General features: G+C 41.0%; 3 protein-coding genes across 3 annotated transcripts; 1 reads left to right on the forward strand and 2 right to left on the reverse strand.

The window, feature by feature from the left end:
• Positions 1 to 7,129: 7,129 nt before the first annotated feature.
• bloc1s3 (biogenesis of lysosomal organelles complex 1 subunit 3) lies at positions 7,130 to 9,790 on the reverse strand. The gene is made up of 5 exons (XM_006802060.2): positions 9,719 to 9,790; positions 9,503 to 9,606; positions 9,191 to 9,365; positions 8,826 to 8,926; positions 7,130 to 7,762 (listed from the first exon to the last, which is right to left on the reverse strand). Exons 2-5 carry the CDS (start codon positions 9,602 to 9,604, stop codon positions 7,577 to 7,579), a joined length of 564 nt encoding a protein of 187 aa, XP_006802123.1. The 5' UTR covers positions 9,605 to 9,606; positions 9,719 to 9,790; the 3' UTR covers positions 7,130 to 7,576.
• An 83-nt stretch (positions 9,791 to 9,873) lies between these two features.
• On the forward strand, positions 9,874 to 14,536 carry trappc6bl (trafficking protein particle complex subunit 6B, like). Its single transcript, XM_006802059.3, has 7 exons — positions 9,874 to 10,146; positions 10,426 to 10,523; positions 10,678 to 10,745; positions 10,815 to 10,932; positions 11,482 to 11,565; positions 11,724 to 11,817; positions 12,690 to 14,536. Exons 2-7 carry the CDS (start codon positions 10,428 to 10,430, stop codon positions 12,722 to 12,724), a joined length of 495 nt encoding a protein of 164 aa, XP_006802122.2. The 5' UTR covers positions 9,874 to 10,146; positions 10,426 to 10,427; the 3' UTR covers positions 12,725 to 14,536.
• A 4,373-nt stretch (positions 14,537 to 18,909) lies between these two features.
• zgc:114130 (uncharacterized) lies at positions 18,910 to 22,484 on the reverse strand. The gene is made up of 2 exons (XM_006802058.3): positions 22,337 to 22,484; positions 18,910 to 21,204 (listed from the first exon to the last, which is right to left on the reverse strand). Exons 1-2 carry the CDS (start codon positions 22,388 to 22,390, stop codon positions 19,978 to 19,980), a joined length of 1,281 nt encoding a protein of 426 aa, XP_006802121.2. The 5' UTR covers positions 22,391 to 22,484; the 3' UTR covers positions 18,910 to 19,977.
• Positions 22,485 to 22,863: the final 379 nt, after the last annotated feature.

Raw genomic sequence — 22,863 nt, forward strand, 5'->3', positions numbered from 1 at the left:
CTGGTCTGTTTGTACTTTTTTTGGGGAGACCAAAGGTAGTAAAAAATTTGATTCGCGCCTTAGTAATGTTTGCAGTGGTGATTCTCCGCAGAGGAATTGCTTCGGGGAACCGCGTGGATAAGCACATTATGGTCAATAAAAACTGATTACCTGCCCGTGTTTTTGGCAACGGACCAACACAATCGACCAAAACGTGTTCAAATGGCTCACCAACAGCAGGTATTGACATAGTGGGGCGGGGGGCACAGTTTGTTTTGCCCACTAGTTGACACATGTGACAGGTATTACAATACCTTGCAACATCTGTCTTCATTGCTGGCCAGAAGAAGTGCTGCAGAAAACGGTCATACGTTTTAGTTATCCCCAAATGTCCTGACCATGAATGGTCATGGGCTAATTGTAGCACATGCTGACGCAAACTAGCCGGGACCACTATCCGTTGGACTACACTCCAGTCCTCCCCTGGCTTTGAGGTCCACCTGCGCATTAACAATCCATCACAAACAAAAAATGTCTGCTTCCTGTCGGACCATCACTCTCATCTACGGCGGCAAAACATTTGGCTAATGACGGGTCCTCTTTCTGAGCAATCATAAGGACCTCCACGTGAGGAGAGGGGGGGCTGCGGGTTCAGGAGCAGGGTCAGCTACCTCTTGAGCCAGTTCCTTGGCATCAGAACCCGCCTCCTCCTCGGAGGGCATCACATCCTTTTCCAAAATAGAGCCAACCACTGACTCTGATAAGTCAACCACTTCTCCGTGCAGATGGGCGTGTGACCGGGTAAGAACACCTACAGGAAATACATCCGGGTGGTGCCGGCTTAAAGCATCTGACAAAGGCCTTAGGTCAGGAGTCTTCGTGACCCCTGGGGTAGGATAAACCTTCCCACCTGCAATGTCATTGTCCATTATAAAATCCACACCATCAATCGGGAAGCAAGGACACACGGCCACTGGAAAAATACCACTTACTAGGTCACTCTGCACCCAAATTCGATGGAGGGGACAGGCACATAAGTCATTCCCACGCCTCTCACAATAATGTCAGTGCCACTGGCAGTCTTTTCATCAAAGGCAAGTGCACTGGCCAGTATGAGGGACTGTCAGCCACCTGTGTCGCGTAGAATAGTCACAGTATGCTCATATTTAGGGTCACCAGAGAGTGACACCGCTCCTTTAAAAATGAAGGGTTTAAAACATTCATCAGGAGTCTCAGTGCTAAGAAGTCTGTTAACACGAGAAGCGATTTTACTCAGCCCGATCCATTTTGGCTTACGTGGTGTTGAGGCTGGCTGTCTTCGGCTGTAGGCCTCAGTCCGCTATTAAATGGCCAGATTTAAAACAGTAAAAACATTTCTGGTTCGACCTGGGACGTACCTCTTCTCTTGTGTCTTGCTCACCACTAGCACCGCTAGCCTTCGCTAGGGTGTCGCGTCGCTCATGCTTAACGACACTGGCTTTATGGATGAGTGCGAACTCGTCAGCCAGTGTTGCGGCCTGCTGCAACGTGGAGACCTTCTGTTCGTTCAGATATACTGCCATCTGCTCGGAGATGCAGTTTTTAAATTCCTCTATGAGAATTAACTCCCGTACCGAAACTAGGTCTGCAGCTTTACAGGCCATACACCATCGGTCAAAGAGAACACTCTTTTCTCTTGCAAAATCCAGGAAGGATTGACCCTGCACCTTTTTCAACCCCCGAAATTGCTGCCTATAAGCCTCGGGGACTAGTTCGTAGGCTAACAGGATAACACTTTTCAGTTTGTTGTAATCCAAACTGCACTCAGTGGACAACGAGGAACAAACCTCCTGTGCCTTGCCCACCAGCTTGCAGTGCAGTAGGTTGGCCCACGCATCCCGTGGCCAACGCAAAGCGGTCGCTATCCGTTCAAATGATTCAAAATAATTCTCCACCCCAGTGTCATGAAACACAGGGACCAGATGACTATTCCTGCCTACATCAAACTGTACCTCTGTCTGTGACAGCGAGGCCGCCACAGGAGGGGAGGAGGCCTGTTGGAGTTCTAGCTGTCGCAGCTTGATCTTTGTCTCCGCCTCCACCTTCTTCAGCTCGACCTCCCTAGCGCTAGCCAGCTCTGCCTCCAAACGCCTAAGCTCTAACTCCTTTTTCAGCTGGAACTCTCTCACGCTCCTCCTTTTCCAGCTGGAGACAAGCCAGACGGACTTTGAGCCTAGCATCCTGCTAAGAACCCTCTGATGACTGGGTGGTGCCTGCCTGCCCTCGGGCAGCCCCTGGCCCACAGGTGTAGACACTGGCGGTTCTACAACCTGGCTTGGAACATGAGGCGCTGTACTTGGTCCAGCCGGACCGGGTGTGCTCGGGCGTTCTTGCATTACAACCACCCTCTTCTCCAACAGCCCAGACACCAGAGCAGCCTTCAGCTCCGCTTTACGCAGACCAGTGGAGACACTGATCCCGTAAAATGCCGCCACCTCACGCAGTCAACGCAGCATACAAACATCCAACAAGGCAAGCGACGGCTTTGCTGTGAACCCAGCAATGTCAAAAGTGGCCATGAAAACTAGCAACAAACAAAACGGCCCCGCAAAATACAAGCCTAACCACTCACGGGCCACAACACCTTCACTACACAACCAAAAAACAGACGAAATAAAATGTGTTATGTCAAGTCAACCATTAACTAAAATTCTACCAACCCTCTCTCCAGTCCTGCCTACTCAGAATCTAGCCTCACCTAGCTTCTGGAGCGTACCAGGCTCGAGGGCACTTTAAAGTGAATCATCAAGTGCCCAAGGCACCGAAAAGCCTACCCCCAACAGGGAGCCCCCACCCAGGTTTGCTCCAAAAATAACAAAGGCAAAACAAAAAATGAGTATCCAAAGAAAGAGCAAACGCTCAGCTAGACACTCCCCTATGCTAGCTGGGGAGAGCAGTAGCTAGTCAAATGACCCACACACAAACACCTGTTCAAACATAATTATCTCAATTCTTTTCATTCAGATCCCGGACAAGCCCCCACTTTGTTACGTCCCCACATGACAGCTAGGCGAAAGGGATGGGGGATAATAACAGTTGGAGCCAGGTTGAAATGAAAAGGACACCAGGCAGAGGAGTTTAACACAAAATAAATTTTTATTATAATTAATTAACCCAATAATCATAAGCAGTAACAACAGAAAGAGGCAGCAATGCTGCTTTAATGATAACATAGACCAACCCAAAACAATGGTGGCCGCTTCAACTAAGAAAACAACAAGGATTCAACAGAAAAAGGCAGCAACGCTGCTATTAGCAATAACCAGGCAGGCCAAACCAAGAAATGGAGGCCGCCATCACTTAAGCAAAACCACTGCCCAGTTGAGCTACTCACAAAAAGCCACACACAGTGGGGCTGGTCTCTCTCTCACACTCTCACACACACACACACACACACACACACACACACACACACACACACACACACACACACACACACACACACACACACACACACACACACACACACACACACAGCAGGCCTTTTCCACACCTAGACCAGACTCACACAATGCCCAACACAGAGGAAATCCACCAGAAGCCTCCCCCACACCCACACTGCTCTCCTCCAGCTTATATCACCTCTGGAGGGTAATTGGTGGTAAACGAGGGCAGATGAGCAGCAGGTGTGTCCTAAAGGAGAAGGCAGGGGCAGAGAGAAACAGGGGAGGGGCAATAAAGAAGGAGGAGGAGAGGGAGAGGAAAACACCACGCCCACACACTCCCACAGCCTCACAGGATGTAACAACTCTCAACATTTTTAGTCAAGTATTGTAAATTAGTTAAAGATTGATATGATAAAATAAAATAGAACAAAAGTGCATATTGTCTACACAAAATTGCATGTTTATTAGGCATATTCAGTTTATTTGTTGCCATACATTTATTGTTGGACTGCATTACTGTTAACCAGATCCAGATGATTAATTATTAATGCAAGTGTTCTCATGTCAGCACTCATCTGATTTCTATATACTTGCACATTTAAAGCATATGAATTTATTTAGGATTGATTTAAGTAAGAGCAGAATCAGTGACCAAACGTGTGACTGGTTAGATTCTGTCTCTTGTGGTTCACCATGCATTTGGTTTAAGTAACAAGGCCTGAAGGAGTTAGACCACAACCCTAATTGACACCTCACCTCGGCTTGAAATACACCCTCAGTGGATCTTTATTTCAGAGGTTCATCAGCGGCAAAAACTGCTCGTGATGGCAATCTGCACTAGGCTGTGTATATCTGCTCCTTTCATCTTGATAGTTTAAGGTGTAAAATGAAGACCGGTGTACTAAGGAAGCAATGGCACTTAAAGAAGGGGATGTTTTCAAGCAACAGCAGCTGGCAGATTGAAACATCCCCAAAATATTGCATTTCTAAAGTGTTCTTAAACATTATTCATTCACGAATCCTCAGATAAAAAAAAGCAGACTTATCTATCATACTCATACACAAATGCAAGTGAAATCTGTGATGTCCCCATGAAATATTTGAGGCCCTTCACTCCCATGGTAACATTACCCAGTGGACACACACATCCACACACATCCACACACTCATGCAGCAGCAAGCCAACTTTACATGACCTGACACAGAAATAGTAGCAGAGCAGCTGAGCAGCTTCTTGGCCTTGTGTAGCAGTCTGTGATGCGCGACGCACAAAACAAAACCAGAAAAACCAGCATCTCTTTATTCACTCACATTACAAGACCTGTGGGTCCTCGGAGCCCTGGGAGAGGAGGATACAAGTGGCTTTAAATCTGAGAGCAACCGGTCGCGCACGCAGTCCTGCCAGTCATCATCTCTGTGAACATTTGGATCTATTTGCTTTGGGAGTGGATTGTCATTGACGTCGAAGTAGTTTTTATTGCTCTCTGAGGGATTCTGAAGGGTGAAAAATGGAGCCCGGTTTAGAGCCAAGGGACGACAGAGGAAAGAGAACACCAGAAAGAAACACCAGAAAGGTAAAGTGCACAAAATTATGAGTATTTTATTTTCCCCAAAGGAAAGGTGGCTTATGTTTATAAACAAAATATATTAAGAACAAAATATATTAAATAATTTTTAACTTCTCAAGACTTTTTTTTTTAAGATATCACTTTTAAAAGACAGAGAAAGAAACTAAAGTGTGTGCTAATAGGCACCTGAGTGCAAATGATAGAATGTAATTGAATAGCTCATATGGGTAAAATAACTTACATAAGACATATTTATTATATTCAATACAAGTGGGACATAAAATGTGTACAGATACAAACCTACATATGTGAACAAATCATAGATACAAAAAAAGAATATAATACTTCTTACTGCATGTCTAATAAAACAAACAAAAAACTTAGATATAACTTTATCAAATGTAAAACTTTTCGGGACATGAAATGTGTCCAGATGTGGAGCTAATTACAAGGAACGGAATAGAACCGAATAGAAATGTCTTATTTGATCAGAGGTCTGGTTTGTGGCTGGTGTAGTGACAATGACGCCATCTGGTGGCTGATATATGTCACATCCAATAGAAATCTTGACTTTTCGTTGTGGAAGAAGAAGGTAAAATAAATACAGCTCAGCTCTATCAGCTGTGTCGGTGTTGCGCCATAAAATTGAACATCTTCCAAAATTAGTGCAGGAATTTAAAGTGTTACATTTTGGGTATAATTAAATCTAAGTCCAGCCTTCTGAGGCAGAAGAGCTCCTACTGCCCCCTCAGGCTGATTCAACCTCGCTGCCATAATGATGCTTCAGGAAATCATTCCTGCTGTTCTCTATAAAGCTGTATAATAACTCTTTATTCTGATTGGTGAACAGCTGTCAAGCATTGGATCCCAAACATAATTTTGTATTATACCTTCATGGAGCTGTTTGTCATAGATTTATAGTGTACAAATTATTTATTATTCAATTTGCACTTCTCTCTTACACAGTGCTAGTTGTTTTTACTGTTTTTAAGTAATTTTATTTTTTCATTCTTTGTTTTTTATAACTGTTGTAAATATGTAAATTCCTGCGCTATCTCATAGTATAAGACCCTTACTGGTAGATTCTATTCTATAGATAGATGGCCTACAAACAAAAATAAGTCCAACATATCTCTCATTAATGATGATTGAGCCAGAGAGAACATTCCAAACACAAAGTAGAAGCTGCAATAAGTTTTTGGCAAAGTGACTTTTATATCTTTTATTTATCTGGGTAAAAAGTCTCTTATTAAAAGTGTGTTTTTCAAGAGAGATCTGGCCAAGAGGGCGGCTTAAGTTGTAACAAATATAACAAATATATCACAATTTTATAAGCATAAAAAAGGACTATATTAATGATAATGTGGGTACAATAATGCAGAGTGATAAAAAAATACTTCCAAAACAGATCATTTGTTTATTTTATATATAACCCCATTCATAAATCCTCTTCAATACAGTCAACTGACTAATAGCAGTAAATATATTAAACCCCACACATACCTGTGCTTTCCCTACTCTGTTTCCATTCTGCACAGCGGCGACTCACTTTACTGTACATCTCTGTCTTTCAGGTGTCAGACGATCTTGTATGTGCAAATCATCAGTCAGTAATGTGCAAGGTTGACCCTGATCACCTGCTCGGCCTTGTGGGCATTGTGGGCACAGTGCTCAACCTGCTGGTTGTGGTGTTAGTGTACATTTACACCCCTGTCTGATGCAACTACAAACACACCGAACAGAAGGATTTATAGCTCTTGCAAGAGTCCTGTCTTTTGATAATGTTTGTGTTACATTATTGATATTAAGGAGGATAATTTACTGATAATCACTTATATAAAGCCGTTGAGAGCAGCTGGAATTACAGAAGTTCAATTCCACGAAGTGGCAGATGTTCCGCGTTCGAGCTTTCTTTGCAAATTGTGTCTGCAATGTTACCACTTTCTTTCCAGATTCATTAAGAATTGTAGAGAATAATTACACTGCAATTATTAAAAAATCAACAGGATCAAAGAACATTGCTTTTATACTGTATGGATGTTTCCTGCTTGTTTGATGTGGTTTTGTAAACTGATTTTTGCAAATAAATTTGTCTTTGCACACCAACAGAGCAGTATTCTGGTGTATATTTGCATTTATTTTTTGAGCAAACATTAATTTTTTATATACACAGGAAGAAATAACCCAAATTTTTATTTATAGCTGCAAGCCTACTTCTTTGACCCATCACAGAGGACTGGCAAACAGCAGGGAAAGAACAGGATGTGCCTCATAAAAAAATCATCAAATAGTGACATAAAAACAGTGTTGGCGGGAACAAGTGGATCATCTCCAGTTCTATGTAAAATATAAATCCAAGTGTAACTCTGCAAATCAAGAAATGACAGAACTATCGTAACTCCATTAACGAGGACGGCTAGCATTAGAACAGGTGTAGTGTGTGATTGTTAAATCCATGTATGTACACGTACTGCATTTTTTAGATAAAGAAGCCAGTGTGTTATTTTGTCCAGCTCACTCTGGTATTCGGAGAAAATATACCCATAACAATGATCAAACATCACAATATGTTTGTTTTGGAAAAAAAAAAACAAAAAAAACAATTTAAGGTGCAGGAGCAGGAGAATTATTTAAATGATTAATGTTTATATCAGGCAATATCTGATAGCTGGTGATGATGTCAATCTTTTCAGAAACTGCCTTCAGGTCGTCCAGGATTAATCTGATGCTGTGGGACGCGTTGATGATGGCGCTCTGCGATGCATTCAGCTGTGATGTTGCACTGCGCACCTTTCACATAAAAAAAAGAAAAAGCCAGATAACTTAATATTCTGAATTTGCAGCATCTATTTAATCAGCGAGTTAGCTACTAGTCAGACAAAATATTTACATCTGTTCTACTTTTTATCATTTGAAGTATCACTGTAGTATCCACGGGAGACCGTCCTCTCTCCCTTTCTCTTCGCCCTACTTCACAGACATCTACTACCTTCAGAAATTTTCTGATAACTCTACAGTAGTAGGATGTATGGGTAATAGACGGCAATGAGGAACCTTGTGACGTCGTGTAAGCAAAACCATCTGCAACTTACCTTTGCAAACAACCCTATTCCCATTGATAGGGTCTGTGCTGAAACAGTAGAGGATGACCAACACCACGGGGCTCACATTGTCAATTAATCGGACAGAAGCCATCTATAAGGAAGGCTTCTCCCATCTCTATTTTCTCAGACGATTGAGGCCCTTTAACATCTACTGGACAAAGCTCAGGATATTTTATAAGTCTGTGGTGGGCAGTGACATCCTCTATTCTGTGGTGTGATGCAGAATTGGTTTGAGGGTAGCGGATAATGACGGACTCAATAAATGGATCCACCAAGACAGTAATGTTCTGAGTGTGGAGACTCTCTGATACAGGTTTTAGAAAACAGGAGGGCAGGCCAAGTTAAAGTCAATAATGGACAGTCTTTTAGCACCCTCTACATATCGCGCTTGAAGAGTCACAGGAGCATGTTCAGTAAAATACACTTTTAAGCATTATGCACCACAGAACTCCATAGGAAGTCCTTTCAACTTGTGACCATCATCCTTCATAACTTTTCCTTATGAGATTTGGACTAGTTTCACTTCTAATGTCTTCTGTAAACTGTATATAGCATTATTTGATATTTGGAATATTTGAAAAATGCAGTTTTACTTATTTTTGTTATTGTTATTCTATTTTCTGTCTTTCACATTTATATTTTTCCCCTGGGATTATTAAGGTATTCTGATTTAAACACTGCAGCTGTAATATAATATAGACTGCATGCTGTATGGCTATGCAATTTTGTATATCTAAATATCAACCTACCTCCCTGCTGGCACTGCCATAGACTTGTTGTAGTGTCTGTCCCACATCAGAATACAGTCGGCTGTTAGACTCCTGCAGCTTTTGTTGTAACAGGGTCTCACCTGAAAACAGAATTATGTGCTGAAGTTACTCAGAGCAAAACTAGATTGGTCTTTAAGTTCACTTTTACATTTGTGACGAGACACTGTAAAGGCCCACTTCCAAATCCTCTCAAAACTGTCAAACACATCTCAGTGTTGTTAAATCAAAGCATATGAGACAACCTTGAAATTGTTAACTACTAAGAAAAGACTAGTATGTATAGTCTTGGATTGAGTTGGCTGTACTTTCACACAATAAGCACTGGAGTTTTTATTTATCTTTACCGTGTGGCCTGTGTGAGGGGCTCGGTCTGTCTTCCACTATGGAGTGCATGTCAGGGTGGTCTCTAACTACAATTAGAGGAGGGAGGTCTCTCTTTAATATCTGAGCGCTGTCATGGCTCCCAGGAGCCTGCTCCGGGTCTCCCTCGCTGTCCGTTTCAGACGCCTCCCCTGGAACCTGAAAGCATCCATAAACAAGATACAAAAAATAAATGAAAATGTAGATTCATGGCTGAATCTAAATTTTCAGTCACTGGCTGAAGTGCATAAATCACTCTCAAAACCACGCATACAGGATAACGCATGCAGGACAACCTTGGCTCCGACCGCGGGAGTCAGAGAGGTGATGTAGACTTCATCATCGGAGTCTGTTTCAGACGCTTCGCCCTGGACCACTATCGGGTACCTGCCGGCCATGACTGCGAAAACATAAACATCTTACTTCAGGTTTATTCAGCTAGAAATAGCAATGCCATTAAATGTGTCTTATATAAAGTAGACTTCATTGGAATGAAAATAAAAGTCACAAACCTTCCCTGAAAGACCAAAACACAAATCACATGAGCAACAAGGAAGTAGCAACGGACGTTTCATGCCTATTGGACATTCAAGACATGACGTTTCATCCCACAATAGGATGATAGCGGTCACGAGTCTGTTTGTACATTACACCGGCGTACGTCGAAAGTTAGCGCCGGCTGGTAATGGCTTTCGGAGAAGCTGGATGGACGTTTGTTATTGCATATTACACGAAAACAACCGTTTTATTTTCTTAATGACAATTTCTTCACACAATTTTGGTTGTTGTGGCACATGAAATTCATGTGTTTTCTACATGTTACCAGTTTTAGGTTAGAAACTCCTGCTAACTCCGCTTGTGTACAACTTAAGGAATGAGCTGGCCGATATATCGAGCGCCAACCAGGAAGCAGACTTCGTGTGCTACAGTCACTTTACAGGTACTGTCAATTTACAATTTCAGCTGGTTTAATTTAGATTAAAGAAATATATGACATACGTTAATATGATACCTCCTTCTCCAGAACTTTCCATATACGGGAGTAATAAAAAATAGTTATTTTTAGCGTGGGGGCAGTGTTAGTGAACCGTACTAGCTGTTTGGCGCTAACCATCATAGCTTCCGTTAAGCTGCTGCTCGGTATTTTCATATTTACTGCTGGTTTTGTCTGCTGGAGCACATCTAAACCATCGGACTGTCACTATTGTGTGTTCACCAGGGATGGCAGACGAGACTCTGTTTGAATTTCTCCACATGGAGATCGTGTCACATGTTTACAAGGAGCAGCAATCCAGCAAAGGAACCATGGACAACAAGGTGTGTTAAGGAGTTGCCAATAATGTCATGTAGTAAAACCATTTTTTCCGGTTTTAGAACACAGCTCCCCCTTATATTATAATATTGTGACATCATGTTCACAGTTTTACGTGATATACTGTTCAAATTAATCGCTTGCATTTCATCTTTTTAGGACAGAGCAGTCTGTGTTTCTGTCCTGGAAGGTATGGGGTTCCGAGTGGGACAAGGACTTATTGAGAGGTAAGTCACACATGTACTGTAGTGCAGTAAATGCTGTAGTGCGTCTCATCACTTGTTTGTTCTTTCTAGGTTGACGAGGGACTCTCCCAGCTTTAAGGATGAATTGGATATAATGAAATTTATCTGTAAAGACTTCTGGACTAAGGTGTTTAGGAGACAGGTGGACAACCTCAGAACAAATCATCAGGTAAAATGTTACACTATGCAGTATGTTACTACCAAATTAGTAAGTAGGTTTTGTGTAGTGTTTGTTCACTTTCAGTTATATATCCTGTAACAGACGTTTTTGGCCTTCACAACAGGAAATCTGATCTCTTGTGAAACAGAGACTTTGCAATGCATCACTGTTTGTAGTGGATGATTACTGTGATGAAGAACATAAACGTCTCTAAAAGGTTTAGTGTCAAAGTTGACTTAAACGTGTCCAGTTGATTTTTCTTGTAAATAAACAAAAGCGCTTGAGAGTTAACAAAGGCCTTAGATGGATTTCTTTCTCTGAAAAATTCTGTATCTTTTACTTTCATGCCTATCTGCTATTGTTGCAACTTTAAAACCTTAAACATTGAACATTTTGTTGCAGTGCAGCATTCTGTTGGGTCCTTGTATTCATATGGATGTTAAATTGAACTCTTAAATCTTAGGAACCTTTCCCAGCAATCGGGAAATACAATCACATGTATTGCTGGTTAAAATGAGTTATCTTTTAATATAATGTCTTGTTTATTTTCCACACCAGGGGACCTATGTTTTGCAGGATAACAAGTTTAATTTGCTGACCCAGCTGTCCAATGGAAAGCAGTACCTTGATCAGGCTCCTAAGGTTAGAATAGTCACAGACACACTCATGTTCCTGTATTCCTAAAGACTGCATATAGAACAAGTATAACTAGGTGCTTAAGGGTTTGTATTTTGGCATACAGTCAACGAAGCCTGAATGTCATAATGCAATAGAGACTAATTTGTGCGTGTGTGTCTCAGTACCTTGCTTTTTCATGTGGTGTGGTGAGAGGAGCTCTATCTAACCTTGGTTTGGAGAGTGTGGTGACAGCTGAGGTCTCCGTCATGCCATCCTGTAAGTGCTTTGTGAAAACATAATTATTTTACTGTAAGGAAAAGTTAGTCAGACTAACATGCTTATTGCCTTTCAGTCAAACCATTGTTACTGTACTTGTGAGCTTCTGTTAGGTCTGGTTTAATTAGATTTATAATGTACACATAACTAGCAGTTCTAGTCTTGAGCTACCCCTCATTTCTTCATATTTTGCTTGGAAAATGGGAAATAGCTGCAGCAAAACATGTGCAAACATACATGAAAATAAATTGTATAAAGCAAAAACACAGTTTGTGCAGTAGCAAAGTCAAAGTTTGGTATTACCAACTCTTTTAGGCAAGCTTGCTTGTAATTTCTTTATGTAAGTAGTCTCCAGTAGTTCTCCAGGCTTCTTGAAAGACATTCAAAACTCAAGGGGGAGATACTACCAGCTGGTGATGTGTGAATTTAAAAAAAATATATATTTTTTAAATGTCAAACTGTGTTATTTTGTACACTTTTTTTGTAGATTAAGCCAAAGAAACTGGATTAAATTGAGTTTTTACGACAGCCTGCTAGTAACAGAGTGTCGAATAATACAATTTCAAGTTTTTCCCAAGCTGTTATGTGTAGACACAACACAGATTCGTCTGTTGAGTTAGGTGCTATTTTTATGCTTGAATGAGTCACAGGTCACTTTTAAGAAGCTTAACAAACAAAAAACATTCCTTTGTAAGATCTTGAGAAAACCTGGGGCAACTATTGTGCAAGACAACTTCAAAAGATTACAAGAAAGTCTGTCTAATTGGAAGGAAAATATAAAGAAATGAGGAGTAGCTCAAGACTTTTGCATAGTCCTGTACCTTAAAAGACAGTACAGATGGATAATATTTTATGCATTTTTATCTTCTCAGGTAAGTTTCAGGTGGTCATCCAGAAGTTGTCCTAATCCTCTGCCCACATGGTGCCAAAAGAGAAAATAATGGTTCCTGTTTTCCCACTGATGAGTGAAGCCATAAAGCGAGTCAAACATCCACAAAATGGTCCAGCAGCTGCTGACATTCTGCTGACCACCAGGTACAACTGATTGGTAAAAAGAGGTAGCCAGGGCTCAAATATAAATCCTTTTGGATACTGATTCTGGTTTAGAAAGTTTTTGCTTATTTTACATTCTCAACTCAAGTTATTTTTTTATCTGCTAGTTTTATGAAGAAGCACTGGCTGCCAACTGAATACTATGAAGTTAAAGTGAATGTGTAGTTATTAACAGGATATGTATTCTTTGTAATGTGTTGCAGTGCTTAGTCTGAAAATAGTTTAAAAAACAAAAATACTACAGGAGAACAATCAGCATAAGTAAAGAAAGACATCTTTGTGGATGGCATTTAATGCTATCTTTTTCAGCATCCATTCCATTGGTGGCTAATGAACCTTTGCAAATCATTACACCTGGCTCATTGCATTCATTATTCAGTGCTTACTGTTCTTCAAGAATTGTATCCAAATCCTGGTGCGTCGCTTTGTTTTTTTAGCAAATTGACTTCAGGAGAGAAGTCTTTCATGTAGTAGTGGGGATCACTTAGACTTCTAAGGCAAAATGCAAATCTAGAATAATACACTGGTAGAAATATTTGAGTTTCTTCAAGTTATGTGAATGTAATACGTTTCTAGAACAATAATTTGTACAATTTTTCCAAGTGGAATGATACGAGCTTATATGTTGTTCTATGTAGTGGTCTCACATTTAAGAGTTGAGTAGACTTGAATGTATTTCTATGTTATTTTTCATCATGATGGATGTGTTTTCTCTTGTTAGAGCATTGATATTTAAATGTGACATTTTTCCTGGAATTTAGTAAGTAAGCTGTAAAACATGTTGGGGTTTACAATGAAAGTTAATCATACAGTTGTCAGGCAGTTGGATAATATTATTTGTTATTTATTCTTTCTTTTTTTCCCAACTAAACCGCTTTGTTGAATGGATTTAAAATGCTGTGACAAGAAAACAACAAAACAAGGTTTGTTGAACATAAAATGTAAGACCATAAAATTATCACTTCTCTGGGAAAGGCTGTTACTGTTGCTGCCACTAGGGGGACACATACAGCTGTTATTACAATATGTCTGATACTTTATGAATTTACATTCACCATGTTGTTGAGGTATGTCCAGAATCTTGTTGTCCGTTCTGTTTTTTTTTTTTTCAAGTAATTTCTTCAGATTTGGCTATGCAGACCCCCCCAAGTGTTGAGGTCATCACAGTTACTTTCATCACTTCTTCAAATAACATTGGTGTAATTATTCCATGATACCTGACCCATACATAAATTTAGTTCTTTTTTTGTTGTTGTTTTTTTTAATATTTATGATAGAAAACATTTGAACATTTCCATTTAAAAAAATAAGACTTGAAGTCGACAATTACAGCTTATATCAAGGCTTTTTCATGTGAAAGGTAAAAGAAAAAGATAGAAAGTGGTTTTACTCTGCTCTACTTCTTAAGCATCAAGATTAGTCTATACTTTCAATAACAAAAAGATCAACCTTAACTTGAAGCCTTGTTTGCGTATACCTCCAAGGTTGGTCAAAACACAATTTGGTACAGTTTTTGATATGGCGCAACACTGACATTATTGCAAATGTTGTGGTTTTCATCTGGTTCTGTTTCTGTCTCCAATCTAAGGAAAATACCTCCTGTTGTGTTCCAGTATTTCACTGCCTTTGGTGGAAAAATTTACTCAATAAAGGTCTTTACATACAACTTTGTTTCCCTTCAGTGTGTCTGGCTCAAGCTTGGGCTTTCAGAGGTTGTAGCGTTGATTCTAATTTCCACAACTGTTCATACTGCTGTGACAGCAGTTATTACCCATGGATATATATTTTTTTTAATTTAACAATTTACTATACATAAAGAAATTAGCTTCAGTTACTGAATGTTTAACACAATAGTTCATACTGTGACTGACAACTTCAAGGCTGGAATTAGGAATATGAGAAAGCAGTAAGTAGTGTATGGCAGAAACATGACTAACCCACTGACCCTTATGCTTTTGTGTATACACCCACTGGTCGCTTCTTTGGGCAAACTGTTGAACTGTTCATGAATGCATGGAAGCAATTTCATGCAGTCAGACATGCAGAAATAATCAAGATGACCTGGTGTAGTTTAAACTGAGCATCAGCATGGAGAGAAAAGGTGAATGACTTTGAATGTGGCATGGTTCTTATAAATGCATGTATATGTATATATGATATTTATGTATAATATAGACGCCTCTTTAAAAGCATGTGGTGTAAAGCCTAACAAATAAGAACAGGAAACAGAGGCTACAATTTACATGGGCTCACATAATTGGGAAATAGAATTCTGGAAAAACATCTGGTCTGATGACTCTCAGTTTCTGCTGTAACATTTAGATGGTAGTGCTGGAATTTGGCATGAAAGCATGGATCCATCCTGCCTTGTATTATTGGTTCAGTGTGTTTGTAGCGTAGTAATGTTGTTAAGATCTTAAACTCAAATTGTACTCAAATGGCCTCCACATTGCCCAGATTTCAAACCAATAGAGCACCTTTGGGATGTGTTAGGACAAGAGATTTATTTAATGAATGTGCACATCTGCAGCAGCGGTGTGATGCTATCATGTCAACATGCAGTGAACTCTCTGGAATGTTTTCACCACCTTCCTGAATCTATGCCATTAAGAGTTAAGGCTAACGGGGGTCTAACCCAGTACTAATAAGGTGTAACTAATGAGTTGGCCAGTGAGCGTATGTTCTTGACTCTCTTGTCTTTGGCACTTGTAACTGGGTTATCTTCTTATTTTGGAGGCCCTAAAGATAAGGGTACTTGAATGAGCTTAAAATTCCAAAAAATAAAAAGCTAAATAAGGTCACTGCTTATAAGTATGCTGCCTTTCGACCCTTGCTGTGCATCTTAGGTAATAGCAACCTGAGTGAAGGGCTGGACGTGAAAGAAAAAAAAAAAACAGACATTGAGTTAGATGTCTGTATAAATGTGTAGCATCTGCCTACTGCCCACTCTTTTGCCTATTTGTTGCAACTCATTAAACACTTAGTCCAAATCCCATGTGGAAAGAAGGGGGGGGGGGGGGGGGTGCAGAAGGATGGATTAGAGAAAAAAAGACTAGGAGGGGGTCGAATTGTAGAAAGTTGAAGGAGACTGAGAGAGTGGGCTTTAGGAAAATTAGATGGAGAGAATGAAGAGCCTCAACAGGAGGCTGAAGGGTGAAAAGTGGAAAGGAGAAGTTTATTAGAGGCTGAGGGAGGCAGAAAAGAGAAAGATGGAGGGGGCGTGATGATGAGGAGAGGAAAGAGTGAGCGTGAGAGAAGTACCTTGCGTCTGTACATAAATGCCTGAAACAATAAGGAGTGAGGGAATCTGAGACTGGCTCTCAGGACGGTGAGCAACAGCCGTTTTGTGCCGCGCCACACGGCTTGGCCTCCCTTCCTCCTGCTCTACCTCGCATCACAATGTCACCAAATGCGGTCACAAAGAAGAACGGTGAATGCGAGCGGAAGAAAAGGAGGGGGTGTGTTCATGGCTGGAGAAAAGAAAGGAGGTGTTGGGGGGTGTGCAAGTTAAACCAGCATTCGTATTCCTAAACTGATGACTTGCTACAATTCAGCTACACTGTCCACACGAACTGACTGAAGTCTTTTGTTGTGTGAGAAGCTGCGAGAGAACCTGTTTGTTATAGTATATTTGAAATAAGTAGAAGAAAACTAAAACATAACCAGCTGCAATTTAAAATCCGTGTTTAACTCCCTAAAATATGTACTATGTATTGATTCAAAGTCAAATATGGTTCAAAGCAATCTAAGTAAGCTGTGTCACTTCCATGCGTCCACAAAGAAGTGTGAAGGTATTTTTTTCTCTTTTTATTAATCATCAATACGTCTCACAAACTCAAAAGGCCGGGTTTTACTTCCTCGGAGCAACCTAAAAACATATGTTGCTGCTTTTAATCTGTATGATTTCACAGGATGACACCCGCTTTCATCCTCTTATACTGCCCTCCCTTTATTTTCTTCATCTCCACTTTTCTTCTTCCCCTTTTATCACTTTTCTGTCGTCACACCAGCGCATTCAACTTCCTCCACTCAAGCATGGTATGAGTAAGACTTGCACACACAAACGTCGTCTCTCACGGCCATATGTTGACCCGCAGTGGACCTGAATACAGCCATCTGCCTGTCTTTCCTATGTCCCACAGGGCAACTGGGAGAATATCTATAGAACACAATGCCTACACACACACACACACAGCAAATGCATGCCTTTAAACCCTTCACGGCCACTAATCACTACCAGACAGCCGGCCCATCTCATGTTAAGTGACAAGATAATAGCCCTTGTGTGTGTGCATGACAGAGAGATTCCTTGAGTATCAAGGGTGAGTAGGCATCTTAAGCCCTGAAATCATATTTTAATTTTAATTTTTTTAATCAAGCCTGCCTTTTTGTAAAGTGTTTTCATCAGATTGTCTCATATCAGGAACTGTTGCATTGCACTCCAATTATACTGGTATAGAAGGGGCAGGAGGTGAAAAGGAAGGGGGATGTAAGTAACCACAAAGTGAGGGATGTGGGATGGAATCAGGGAAGGCAGAAAGGAAATAAGCGGAAACTGAAGATTGGTAAGATTAAACCCCAAACAAAAGACATCTCATCTTTACATGAAATTTTAGTGGCACTGCTCCACACTCCCACATTCACACCCCACTGTCGTATTACCCTCGACCGCAGTGGCCGGGACAGCCATGACTGCACTGCCAAACTCGCTTAAATCCATTTTGATTTGCAAATTTGCTGCCAGAAACACGCTGCTGCACCTGAACTTCGAGGATGCGAGAGACCACAGTGCTTTCCTCATTTTTAACCCCGAGACTTCACTTCAGACTCCAGCAGCCACTGAGTTTTTAAAAATCCACAAGTATCACTTTTCCCTTTAAGAAGCGAAGGCTAAGCTTTGTAGGGAAAATAAAAACGCAAGACTTTTCCTGGATTTCAAAGGCTCTCATCAGTATTGCTTTCACACTCTTCACCTTGAGACTGCATCAGAGAATACTTCTTAATCCTGGAAGTATAGGGAATACTTGTGTAGTGTAAACTACTGTATGAATACTTTCCAGGTTAGCCATCTAGAGGAAATAAACTTGAGATGAGCTTCATGAACGAGGTTTAGAGCTCGACTGAAATTATTTTATTGTATAGATACGGTTAACCTCAACGGCACAGGTCACAGGGGAAATGTGATAAACGAAAAGCAGAAATGACAGTTCACTGGTTTCCTGCACCTAAAACCATACATCCTGTGAGCCTTTTTGCCAACGCTACATTAACGCCAGCGTAGCACATATTAAAAAACAAACAAACAAAAAAACCCCACCTTTTCTCCTTTTAAACATCTGCATTATTCAATAGAAGCAGTTTGCACATCAAATGTTAAAATCTTCACTTTTTACCTGCAGGTGGCAAACAGAAGTCAAAGAAAGACAATTAAAAAAAAACAAAAACAAACTCCTTTATTTCCAGTACAAAAAAGCAAAATATATTAAACTTGATGCAAGCATTAACAACTCAAAAGTCCTCTATAAATATGTTAAAAATAAATTAAAGAAATTAATTTACTAAAGATCATCTTTACCACTAAACAGGCCTTAAACACGCTGATGAAAAAGGTTTTTTTGTTTTTAAATAGACCAACTACATCATTAACACAGGAAAAAAACAAAACAATAAACAGCCAAGTAACATTTTCTAAAACACTAAGCATACATACCTCTAACCCTACAGTATGCTGAATCTAGCTTGGTAAGGCAAAAAAAAAAAAAAGACCTGGGAGCATAGTACGCGTGCTTGTGTACTATGTGTGCTACGCGTGCATGTGACCAGGATACTCTTCAGTCTTAACAACAAAGGCATCAACAGAAAAGAGAAAAAAAAAAAAAAAAAAAAAAAAAAGAGATTAATACTGAATAACAGAGAGATGGAGTGACATGGAGTGAGAGTCTCACTTTATAAAATCTTACTGGGAATGTTTGTGTTTAAGATAAAAAAAAAAAAAAACAACAACAAAAAAACAACAACAAAAAAAAAAAAAAAAAACCCGAACACTTCAGCACCACAAACGACAACTTCTCAGAAAATAGTCACCTGGCTTCAAGCTCTGACCTCATCATTTCATATCGAACTAATTGGCTAGCTCCCGGCGTGGATATTCAGGGCCTGGTACCTTGTGCTTTCCCAACCGTGCAATATGAACCCATATGTGCCCAAGCTCTCCTGACTGAGTCACTTTTCACTCTGCTGCAGAGTGGTTTAAATTTGGCAAATTGACACTTGACTGCTTGAGGTTGGTCAATAATGCACGAGAACCCAAAAACCATCTGCAGTAGCTGCAGAAACGCAACGCCTCCGCTCACACTAGCTTACTCTCCTGATATAAAAGAAGACTCTCACCCCATGCTCGCATCTCTCCAAACACAGCAGCAAATCTTGGTTCAACAACGTAACAAGACCTGGTAAATAACACTACAGGTATACATCGTTTAAAAACGTAACATTCAGATTCGAGGCCAGCGATCTAAACACAGCCCCCAGATGGTACAACCACAAGAGGGAAGGGCGAAAAACAAAAACACTACTTCACGAGCTTATAAACATTACATAAACAATACAGTGTACATTAGATGGAAGAACTCCTAAACATACGGTCACATCGTGTTTGTCCTACTGAAACGAACGAGCAACAAACAGATGTCTTTGGCTTTCTCACATTCTTTAGTTCAGTCGCAGTATGCTGACAGGAGGAAATTAAATTCACACTGTGATTACAAAATTCTTTGTTGGACTTTGCCATCCTAGCATATCATTTTGATAAAGCTTCAAAAGGGTTTTAAGGACACCATTAAAACATCTGTTTTGAGATATACCGTTTTGGTGAATCCGCCACATACAAACTGGAGTTTTAGCATCACTGTGCCTTGTGCAAATGACAGTGGCGTGCAGTGTGACAGTGTGTTAGGTCACCCAGTCGTTTTTTCACACAGAATGCTAAAAATGTCTTAGTTGTCAGTCAGTGTGTGAGCGGGGAGTGTGCGTTTAAGGGTCTGTGTTCTTAAGTATGGCTACGTGTGCAGTGGATACTCATGTACACATGTTCCAGCAATCTGCAGCTTAAAGGCAGAACCCAGTGGCATCCTCAGGAAGAGAGAGCTGACTGAAAACTAACAGACGTTTGCCGTTAGCTTCGTTAATGCCACCAGATGATTCGGAGCCGCTGAGTGAGCCAGCAGAGCTGATCCCATCCTGGTCCTGGTCTGAGAGAGAAGTGTGGGACAGGGATCTGGCACCAAGTGGCCCTGAAAGGACCCCCGCAGCACTGGGACTCTGCTGCAAGGAAGGGGAGCTCGTTGGAGATAACCCACTCGGAGAATAGCCTGAGTCAGGGGAGGGCATGAATGGAGACCTGGGATCGGGACCCGCGGGAGGATGGTGCTGCTGAGCGGGGGAGGCCTCAAAGGCAGAGTCCATTTCTAGAAAGGCATGGGAGAGAAGATCAGTAATGTCTGCGCAGGAAGGAGAAGAGGCCGTTGGTGGGCATGTGAATGAGGTGGTGGCAAGAGAAACATGAGGAGTGAGGGCAGACTGAAAGGCCTGGTGGGGAACTGAGGGAAACCCAGAGAAGCTGAAACTCTGCCGGATAAGACGTGGCCGATGTGAGCGGGAGGAGGTGGAGGGCAGCTGCTGAGGAAGGCTTGAGGAGGAAGAACGAGAGAATGAAAGTTTCTTTTCTTCCTCGCTGTTGTGAACAAAGTGACAGCGGATCCCATAGGGGCAGAAGCCGATGGTATGAAACGTACGGCACAGCTCAGTTTTATATTTTGGATGTCTGTTTAGATCACGTAGCTCTTCTGGCCCATGGGCAAACTGGCACTTCCCTCCATACTTGCACAAGCCGTTCTCGGTGAAAGACCGACACAGTTCGGTTTTATAGCGCGACGACGAAGAGGAGGCAGACACAGACGAGGAGGAACTGGTGTTCAGTGTGGCGGAGCTGATGTCACATTGGGAGGATTTTGCGCCTGTCACAGGCCAGCCTAGACTTGCTCTTGTTGCACCACTGGTCTCTACCATGCTGAGAGAGCGCTGGGAAAAGAAGCCTGGCTTCTCCCACTGCGTGGAATTACCAAGCTGGAAAAGTAGATCACTCTCTGATTGCTGTCCCCGTTGGCTGGAGGTCAGAAGTGCACTGTCCGAAGCATTAGTGGACAGGCAAGACAGTGAGGAGAGGGAAAATGAAGTGTTTCGACATGGCTCGCTGATGTAACCTGGTGTTCTCATGGCCAGACTTAGGGATGGCACTGTTCTGTTTGGCTCCCTCAGATTGAGATTCAGTAAATGCTGTATTAAAAAAAAAAAACAAAAAGCCCACATCATTAGCCTGTAGAAGCTACTATTAATATTCAGCAATTTTTAAAACTTATACATTTGCTAACTAGTTTATGCCAATTTATGTTAGACATTAATAGATGTTTTTGTTATTACCACTAAACACTAAAGGTTACATCTTCTGCTCTATTTGCACATTTCTGTTATATGTTTTCATTGGAAATATTTTGAGTCAGGTGCCCTGATAGATTCAAGCATCAAGAACCAAGTTTCGGGGGTGGGGAGGTACTGGGCATTTCTATACAAGTACATAAAAAGCACACTTTTTCAACTTATGTCGTCAAAATAAATTTTTGACACATCGATCCATCCCTATGCTTATTTTGTGCTGCATTGTACTGGCAGGACAAATTCAGATATTTTAGATTCAAATCTGTAATACGTAGCATCACCCCTCTTTCTGTTTGATTTTTGGATTCGTCCATCTAAACCTAAGGAACACAAAAAAACTTCAAGACACGTTTTTTGCTGTGATAACTAAGACGAGCTGTAGAATGTTTCCATTCAGTGCACGAAATAAAATACGCAATGTTAACTTTAACAACAAACAAACAAAAGTATTACAAAACTATACCTCTACACTTCAACACAGCTCTAACTGGGGACTTTAGTCTGTTAGCCATGACTTTTGTGACTTAACTTGTTGGGGTTATGTGTATAAATAAGCTACTTTACTGGCGAACTGTCTATAGAAGAAGCTATTAGCACGAAAACAGCGACCTTTAATAATTAACGACGTTAATTAACCGGCGTTGAGAGAAAATCACAAACTAGGCTCGATAATGAAATCGATAATTTCATGGGCCCAAGTTGCGATGGACTACAACAACTTGCTTTCTGGCACCTTAACGTCTGGTCAGAGTTAACTTTCAGGTTACAGAACAGTCAAAAGACAGACGAAGAGTCTTATAAGAGAAAGCCTGACACATTTTATCCACCAAAGCAGACTCGAAAAGATAACATGGAGACCGCAAACTCCGTAACAGCGCAGCTAGCAGGCTAACACCCTCCTCCTCTCTCCGACCTAGCCAACTTTCGCTCTCCGCTAAACTTTCTTTTGCGCTCTTATGGGGGTTTGGTTTACCTTGCACATCATTTCTTCCAGCTCAGCAAACTGGTTCAGGGGATAAGATGGCATTTTGCTGAGCTATCAAAACCTTCGTCCGATCCCGTCTGCCCCTGCCGCGGTAGACGTGGGCAACTCGCTGGCATGAGATGGTCAGAAGTTTCTAGTTATGTATGGGTGCTAAACAAGCCCAAGACCCGGACCACGTGTGGATTTAAAACCTAACACCATTGTTGGCCACTCCCACGCCTCTGTGATTCTGCAAAAAGTTGTTTTTACACATCTTGCGGTTCTAAAGAAGGATGAGAATGAGGGCTTATATACGAAAAATAAATAAATAAAAACATTTATTGACTATAAGTTGAAAATTGATTATAAGATTGTATAATATGCATTATCTATCGCCTAGCGTCACTGATTTGGGTATTACACAATATATAGGCTAGATTTCTTAGTTTTGCGTATTTCATAGTTTTTTTTTAATAGTTCTTTTTTTTAAACTGCTCTTTCTTCTCTTCTCCATGTACCTCTGTCTTTCACTATCC

The sequence above is a fragment of the Neolamprologus brichardi genome, chromosome 14, assembly GCF_056152115.1.
Source record: "Neolamprologus brichardi isolate AB-2024 chromosome 14, ASM5615211v1, whole genome shotgun sequence".
Classification (NCBI taxonomy): Eukaryota; Metazoa; Chordata; class Actinopteri; order Cichliformes; family Cichlidae; genus Neolamprologus; species Neolamprologus brichardi.

Coding starts and splice junctions, on each gene's coding strand:
- trappc6bl (XM_006802059.3), top strand. CDS start 10,428: ATGGCAGACGAGACTCTGTTTGAATTTCTCCACATGGAGATCGTGTCA. Junction 10,746..10,814: donor GGACAAGGACTTATTGAGAG/GTAAGTCACACA, acceptor TGTTCTTTCTAG/GTTGACGAGGGACTCTCCCA. Junction 10,933..11,481: donor ACCTCAGAACAAATCATCAG/GTAAAATGTTAC, acceptor TTTCCACACCAG/GGGACCTATGTTTTGCAGGA.
- bloc1s3 (XM_006802060.2), bottom strand. CDS start 9,604: ATGGCCGGCAGGTACCCGATAGTGGTCCAGGGCGAAGCGTCTGAAACA. Junction 8,927..9,190: donor CCCCTCACACAGGCCACACG/GTAAAGATAAAT, acceptor TTCTGTTTTCAG/GTGAGACCCTGTTACAACAA. Junction 7,763..8,825: donor ATGGCAGTGCCAGCAGGGAG/GTAGGTTGATAT, acceptor TTTATGTGAAAG/GTGCGCAGTGCAACATCACA.
- zgc:114130 (XM_006802058.3), bottom strand. CDS start 22,390: ATGCCATCTTATCCCCTGAACCAGTTTGCTGAGCTGGAAGAAATGATG. Junction 21,205..22,336: donor TGGAAGAAATGATGTGCAAG/GTAAACCAAACC, acceptor TTTTTAATACAG/CATTTACTGAATCTCAATCT.